At 38.1% G+C, this 8,134-nt stretch overlaps 2 protein-coding genes across 2 annotated transcripts; one reads left to right on the plus strand and one right to left on the minus strand.

Moving 5' to 3' along the window:
• The first annotated feature begins 1,150 nt into the window (after positions 1-1,150).
• LOC125498700 (uncharacterized) lies at positions 1,151-1,681 on the plus strand. The gene has a single exon (XM_048646954.1). The coding sequence runs from the start codon at positions 1,151-1,153 to the stop codon at positions 1,679-1,681; it is 531 nt and encodes a 176-aa protein (XP_048502911.1).
• Positions 1,682-1,986: 305 nt separating this feature from the next.
• LOC130591934 (protein MAIN-LIKE 1-like) lies at positions 1,987-3,244 on the minus strand. The gene is made up of 2 exons (XM_057395934.1): positions 2,309-3,244; positions 1,987-2,218 (listed from the first exon to the last, which is right to left on the minus strand). The coding sequence occupies exon 1, from the start codon at positions 3,222-3,224 to the stop codon at positions 2,364-2,366; it is 861 nt and encodes a 286-aa protein (XP_057251917.1). The 5' UTR covers positions 3,225-3,244; the 3' UTR covers positions 1,987-2,218; positions 2,309-2,363.
• Between the last annotated feature and the right edge of the window lie 4,890 nt (positions 3,245-8,134).

The raw sequence follows: 8,134 nt of genomic DNA on the forward strand, positions 1-8,134 counted from the left end.
TTAAGTCAAAGCATGATGTAGAATTTACATATGCTTAAAATATCTGTTTAGAATATGTAAAACAATAATATCTTTACATGGTAGAATATTTGTAAAAATTTACTATGTTTGAGCTTAAATGTAGAATTTACATGAATATATGTAGATTTTTAGCATATTATAATACTTATATATATTATTACATATATCACATGTAGATGTCTTATATGTAGATTTTTAGCATATATTAGAGTAGTTATATTTAAATTTTTAACATAATAAATGTTCAATTACATCTAGATTTATACCTATAATAATAGTTTTATAATTTTTAACATATTAGATGTAGAATTTACATAAAGTGATATATGTAGAATTTAATAATATTATAATAGTTATATTTTCATTTTTAACATGTTAGAGTAGTTATAATATAGTAGACATAAATAATTTAAATTATAATATTTTGCATATTATACTAGGTTATAAGTTCATCCTAAATTATAAAAAACATGAAAATATGAACCAGTATTTTTTTTGGCGTAGAATTGCTTACAGGCGTCCTAATTAGGCGCCTGCACCATAGGTGAGGCGTCTAACCAAGGCGCCTGCACATATGGTGAGACGTCTAATCAAGGTGCCTGCACCATTGGTGAGACGCCTCGTTTAGACGCCTCACCTTTGGTGCAGGCGCCTCGATTAGACGCCTCACCTATGGTGCAGACGCCTTTATTGGACGCCTCTTATCTGGTCCAGGCGCCTTGATTGGACGCCTTACTTCTGGTTCAGGCGCCTAATCACCACTGTACCTGTGCAAATATATTGGACTTATTTACTTTTCATAATTTTTGACTTGTATTTAGATATGTAATTTAACTATGTGATTTAGATATATAATTTATTAAATAGTTTCTATTACTTCTATGGTATTTAATAGGTTCCATATTCGAGCAATGATGGGGACGAGGTTAATTATCACGGTAGATATTAGATAACTGATGCATTCCCAACGGTTAATGATGCGGTTAACCATCTTAATGAAATTGCAATTTCCATAGGGTTTGAATTGGTTATTGACTCGTATAAGCAGAATCCGACTGGTCCACTGCGTTGCTATTTGAAATGTTTTAGGGGGGCGAGATACTCGGGAAATAAGGTAGATCCGATAAATATGGTGCGACCTAATACATCGACAAAGTTTTGTGGATGTAATTTTATGATTAGGTTGGTTTTGGGGGACAAATGGCATGTGTTTATTCCGAATAGTGATTATGGTTTCCATAACCACGCATTTATAGTATATGCGGAGGGTCACAGACGGACTAGTGGGCTTAATGATGATGCTAGGCGGATGGTTCGACAGATGACTGATGCCGAGACCGCACCCAGAAACATTCAAGGTGCTGTAAATGAGGCATTCCCCCATCTTCACCAAACGATAAAACATATATACAACGAGAGGTATTTTTACAAGATGGAAGGGCGTGAAGAACGGACTTCAGCTGAAAATTTTTTGTACCTTGCTCGTTCGAAAAACTATGTGTATTGGTCATTACGGGATGATGATGGAGTGATCACTCATGCATTCATGTCTCATCCTGGTGGTACGAACGCATTTCGTACCTATCCATGGGTAGTTGGCATCGATTCAACTTATTATGCTAGCCGGATTAATTTATGGAATGTTCATTATAGTAATTAAAGTCGATATTATTATTGTAATTGGATGGAATATTAGTGTTACTTGTAATGTAATTGTTATTGTAATTAATATTAGAGTTAGTTGTAAGTTCATATTATTGTAATTAACATTGTACATACCTACTATTAAATGAAAGGATAGTTTTCACATATGTTAGTGATTACATTAATAAATAGTGTTGAAGGATAGGTTCAAATCGTTACACTATAGCTGAAAAACAATAAATATTCATATAAAATACTCATATAAAATCGTTACATACACTATAGCCGAAAAACAATAAATACTCATATAAAATACTCATATAAAATCGTTACACTATAGCCGAAAAACAATAAATCTCATTACATCGAAAATAAGTTCAAATAAAAATACAAAATATGACTACATTCTTGGACGTCGATCCACACCACGGGTAAGGTTCCATGCCTCATACCACCCAAACAGTCCCTCAAATAATGCTCGAAAATCATCGGGCAGATCAGTGGTGTCCCTATCAAGAAACGGGTCCATCATACCGAACATCGAAGCTAATACCTGCATATAGTAGTATATAACAACAAAGTTAGTATTGAAAATATAATTATATCAACACTTAATTTTAATAAGTAATACATTATAATATACCTGATCTGGAACCAAACCCTCAACATAATGTGATCCGGCTCCACCATCTAGCAACTCAGTCGGTCGGGTTAATGATGAAACGATGGGAGTACGCATCATACCACTGCAAGTAAGCCTCTGTCGCCATCGAAGGAAGTGGGGCCTTATGCAAAGCAGCCAATATAAGCTGTGAAGCACGTGGAAATAAATCCCATGTTTGTCGCTGTGCTGTAAATGAGAAGTCTACCCTGTACCTATCCCCAGCAGAAGGCCTATAGCAAGACTCCGGCTCCAAAATATGATGGGGAACCTCCTGAATGAATCCAAGCTGGCATAAAGTACGATCTGGCATATACGGCTCAATGATATCCAAGTATCGCAGCCACCCGTAGTACGTGCTACGAGGATAAGCAGATACCGGAAAATTACCATAAGGTAACCAATCAAGCTGCATGGCGTTCGTCTGATCCAATTCCTGTCGAATACTCAGTAGAAGGTCAATCCCCCTGTTCTCATGCCGAACCTCCCAACTAAGTGCCGAAGCAGATCCTATAGGAATCATCCTCCTAGTGCGGTTAGGCCGAAACATGGGAAAATACTCGTAAATCCATGCCTGCAATAGCGTGAGGCAACCGCAAATCTGGGCTGAATCAGCACGACTAGCTATGCCAAGCTGCCTGTATAAATAGGCTAGTGTAGCCGCACCCCAAGAATACCGCCTCACATCCTGTGGGCTACAAGACAAAAACGACAGTGGCCAAGGACGGACTCGGTTACCACTCTTATCAACGAATAGAGTGGCACCAAGAAGGGTCAGCATATATCCTCGAAACTGGTGGGTCGGACTCCGATCCGGAGCAGAACATCTCTCTATCAAAGAATCAATGAATACACCACCACCGGACGAATGCGCCTTCAAAAAGGCGCTTCTCTCCATCCCAAATAGCTCTGCACATGAACTCTCCACGTCATTCCATGAACCAAAGTCACCTGTAATCCATCCATCTGATAGGATATGGAGGATAGAACTGACATCGTGTAGTAAGATACTCATCTCTCCAAAAGGGAGGCGGAAAGAGTTTGTATCCGGCTGCCACCTCTCGACAAACGCACAAATCAACGGCTGATCCAAATGATCAAACATGATCTCAGGCAAGTGCCTCAATCCAGTAGCATCTATCATCCCCTGAACCTCGGGTGTCATGCTAGCGTACCACGCCTGAAGCTTACTGCACGTCTTCTCCCGGTTATGACACTTCAACATAGTCCTCTCATCCTCCCTAGCCCAAACGCGTGCCGCTATGTGGCCTCCAAAACTAGGTATGACACTACCGTCCAACGGCCCACCTGGCCTAGCGTCACGTACTAGCCATGAAGTGTCCTCCTCCGTCCCCTTCCTCTTGCCCGGCCTACTACTCCCGGATCCCTCAGCATTGCACGATGCTCCATCTGAAGAACGTGCAAAACGACCACGAGAGGTACGTGGTTTGCATCCCCGAGACGGACGACCTTCCTATGCGTCCGTTGATGGATGCTCCGGCTGACTATCGTAATAAGTACCCGCCTCCTGATCGTTCCCCGCCATCGGGTTGCCTCTCCATGGTGAGTGAGGTCTCCACGCCTCAATGTCCATAATAGGAGTAGGCAATGCAACGGATAAAGGAGGAATCTCTGGTACTTCCTTCGTTTCCGCCCTTGATGAAGACTGAGTGCTCCTGAAAAGCAACTCTCTAGCCTTCCTCGATGAGATTGACACCCCTCTATCATGAGGATGACAATGACCCGAATCTGTAGGCAAAGACTTTGCTTTGCCTTTGTCTCGTCCACTCATCTTTGATTAAACGTATAAAATTTAATTAATATTAATGCCGTCAAAATATGAATAATCAATTACATTCAATAATTAAAATTGTTCTCATATAAATATATTTCTACGCTTCATTAACTATATTTTCTATTATTTCATTCATTTTTCGCAATAATACATTTTCCAATTTTAATACACTATAATTTTGTAATTATTTTCTTTAAAAAAAATTAAAATTAATAGCAAATCGGGCCCCTAAATTAAACTTCCCACCAGTGGTACAGGCACCTAATTTAAGCGCCTGCACCACTGGTGGGGCGCCTAAATTAGGCGCCTGCACCACTGGTGGGGCGCCTAAATTAGGCGCCTGCACCAATGGTGGGGCGCCTAAATTAAACGCCTGCACCAATGGTGGGGCGCCTAAATTAGGCGCCTGCACCAATGGTGGGGCGCCTAAATTAAACGCCTGCACCAATGGTGGGGCGCCTAAATTAGGCTCCTGTACCACTGATCAGGCGCCCAACTAAGGCGCTTGCTCCGTTGGTTAGGCGCCTAAATTAGGCGCCCCACCAAAGGTGCAAGCGCCTTAATTAGGCGCCTGTCCTGTGGTGCAGGCGCCTATTCTAGGCGCCACCCTCAATTTTATGGATTTCAAACACTTTCGAATATTTCAATCCTCTAAATACTCTAAACTACCAAGAAATTATCAAATACTGGAAGATTTTAATCAAACACCAAGAAATTTTAATCCTCTAAACTACCATACTTTAAATTTTAAATTTCAAACACATGCGGTATATCAAATTCTACAAATACGATTTTTTTTAAAAAATTAAAATTTCAAATTAACTAACTAACCTTTGTGTCGCCGGAAATTCGAAGTTTTGTTGCCGGAGGAACTTGTCGCCACCGCAACCTCGCCGAAAGTCTGCTCGCCTTGCCGGAAGTCTGCTCGCCTCGCCGAGAAGGTGTCGCCGCCCCGCAATACTCCTCGCCGGATTTTTCTTCTCGCCAGAGAAACTCGCCGGAGATACTCGCCGGATGTTTTCTTCTTGCAATGTTTGTGTGTTGATGAGAGAGATGGAGTAAGAGAGTGGAGAGTGAGTGAGAAGTGATGGAGGGTCAAGAGAGTGAGAAGGTGATGAGAGTGAAGGAGAGTGGGAGAGTGGGAGTATAAGAATACACAAATACATACATTTTTTTTATACAGGGCTTAAGTATGAAAATTTAGGGCGGTGTTTAGCAAATGAGATAATAAATGGTCTTTATTTGGTCTTAGAAGGGAAAAAATAAGTCTTATTGTTGTAGAAGACAAGTTGAACAATTGTATGAGATGGAGAGATAGCAATAATAGATTCGCGTCGTGTGTTTGCAAAGAAGGAATAAAATTGGTTCATGAAATGTTGCTGCAATGACGCGTGGAAAGGAAAAGCTAGGAAGGTGAATATGTTTTACTTCCAGGAGTTCCAATGGTAACTCCCTTTGTTTTTTTTATCTTTTCTACTTGGATTCTTGACAATATTCATACTTAGAGAGAATTTCTCAGTTTATAAGAAAAATTATAGTCATGTGGGGTCTCGCGTATGCCAGCTCCAAAATCGCCGACTATGGACGTATGGTCTCACCTTTTCCAGCATTGCTAGATTGAGGAATGATAAACCTCTTTTTGCTAGATGTTTGCAAACATCTAGCAGGGGTAAAACTGTCAATATATATAGGAAATAGTTGTCAGTCAAACAAAAAAGTTATCTCGAAAATTGCAAAGTGTCAGTCAAACCAAAAAGTAGTGGCGAAGATTCCGATGCTAAAAAATAGTGTTCATGCTACTAAAACTAGTGTTCGTGTAACTAAAAATAGTGTTCATGCAACTAACAAATAGTGTTCATGAAATATAAAATAGTGTTTTATTCATCTTCTATTTCATGGGACCCATATCACCAAAAAGTTATCTCGAAAATTGCAGAGTGTCAGTCAAACCAAAAAGTAGTCGCGAAAATTCCGATGCTAAAAAATAGTGTTCATGCTACTAAAACTAGTGTTCGTGTAACTAAAAATAGTGTTCATGAAATATAAATAGTGTTTTATTCCTCTTTATCTGCTAGATGTTTGCAAACATCTAACAAAAAGAGGTTTATCATTCCTCTTGCTGGATTCATAATCTTAGTCCTTAACAATTTCCAAGAGCAGCTCGTTTTCAATGTAACTCCTTCCGAAGCCCAAGAAAAGTTCAATTTTAATCCTTCTCGTACTAAGTTTCAATTAGGTGGTTTGGTTCTTGAAGATAGCATTCATCAGCATGCTTCTTCGCCTGAAATGGAGTTCGTCATCACCGATCTTATGACCGATATTCTCGTTAGGTATTTGCTATGCACTTATGTGTTTGTTTCATTTTTGCTGCTAATTTTTGTTTCGTAATTTTGCACCTTGTTTTTTCGATCATTGAATGTGAATAAATGTAAAGATCATAATGTGAATATTTGTTAGTATATAATGTGCAAAATTGGATCTAAATGTGATATTTGTGTCGTTGTTCGTTACGATTTGGTATTTTATTAGTTGAAGTACAATTATTGACTTGACTCTTGTTCAATGTAAAGACTTTATGCTTTGGTTTCGAGTTTAGTGTAGAGCAGTGCTATCTAATTCGACAAGTTGTGGTGTCTGAATGGGCTCATGAATGCAATTTGCTACTTTGTCACTTTTATTTGGTCACTCTCTCTTCTCAGCCGAAGAATTCATGATTTAGTATTTTCTTTGAATCATCTTGAAGCAAACATTTTCAATCACCAAGGTTTCATTACGAAGGTCAACTTTTTACTTATTTATTGTTAGTTTTCATTTTTCTAATTGAATTGCCTAAGGTTTAATTGAAAAAAATGAAATGTCATATCTAGTTTTAATTATTTCAGTTGCTTAAGTTTGTTGTTTTTGGTTTTGTAGCCAATATAAAGAATGGTTTTTCCTATTTTGCAATTAATCTAGGAATTTCCTTTTCTCTACTTTAATATTCAAGATCAAGAATTTTTTTTTATCTTCTTTTTAGTTATTATAGTCTTTTTTTTTTTTAAAAAAAAACAAAAATCGTGAGGAGGAACACAGGAGGAATAAGAAGAGAAGCTCGATGGTGGTTGTGGTCGTGCTTTTCATAGGTTAATGCTATGATGTTGCCATGAATACTTGGAGTAAGAGCTTCCTTGTCAACTGCAAGGTACATGTTCATCCTTTTGGTAATTTTTGTTGCTTATAATAAGACATCTGTTTGTAGTTGTGGATTATATTAGATGCTTTTTGTAATCTATAGTGCCTAAGGTTTTGAATCTTACTCGATTTTTTTAAGATACTTCGAGTGCAAAAAGATACGACATTTTATGCTTCATACGGATCTAAAAGTTAGGACTAATTGACATTTTGCTTACAAGTGGTAGAAATAGAATACTAATTTCCATGCGTGATGGCTAACAACATTCGGTCTGTTCTCTTGGATTTCTCTTATATTATAAGAGGACCTTCACTAGGAATGGACATGTATTGGAGGAATTTCTCGACTGATATCATTTTAGTTTGCCAATGTCATAAGAACCATACTAATTAGATTAGTTAGCTGACTGTTTAGGGTGAGCCAATATTTCACAGCCAAGCCTACAATTGATGTACATGAAGAATAGAAAGTCCTTGTAGATTTATCAATCTAAAGGAAGTTATTATATATATGGATAGGAAATAAAAGCTAGAACATATCAGGATGTGTTCTATCTACAAAGTAGAGGGAGAGAACCGAAAGGAAGGTCTGTGTAATACAAGAGAATGCATCGAGTTGCAACATTGGCCATTTCATTGTTGTAGCAAGAATATGCATATATTTTTGTATGTTGGCTAGCATGTGCATATAATATTTTCATGTATGTTGGCTAGAATCTTGATTCTTGATCAAAACTCCTAACTATTGTTGTGCCCGAATATCAGCAATTAGTCAGGATCATCCCTTCTTTGCTAGATTAAGTTGGTTAGTTTTTTGCTATATTTGTTGTATAGAACTAATT

The sequence above is a fragment of the Beta vulgaris genome, chromosome 6 (genome assembly GCF_026745355.1).
Source record: "Beta vulgaris subsp. vulgaris cultivar EL10 chromosome 6, EL10.2, whole genome shotgun sequence".
Classification (NCBI taxonomy): domain Eukaryota; kingdom Viridiplantae; phylum Streptophyta; class Magnoliopsida; order Caryophyllales; family Amaranthaceae; genus Beta; species Beta vulgaris.

Bases quoted from the DNA above. Each gene is read 5' to 3' on its own strand.
- LOC130591934 (XM_057395934.1), bottom strand. From the start codon at position 3,224: ATGGAGAGAAGCGCCTTTTTGAAGGCGCATTCGTCCGGTGGTGGTGTA.
- LOC125498700 (XM_048646954.1), top strand. From the start codon at position 1,151: ATGGTGCGACCTAATACATCGACAAAGTTTTGTGGATGTAATTTTATG.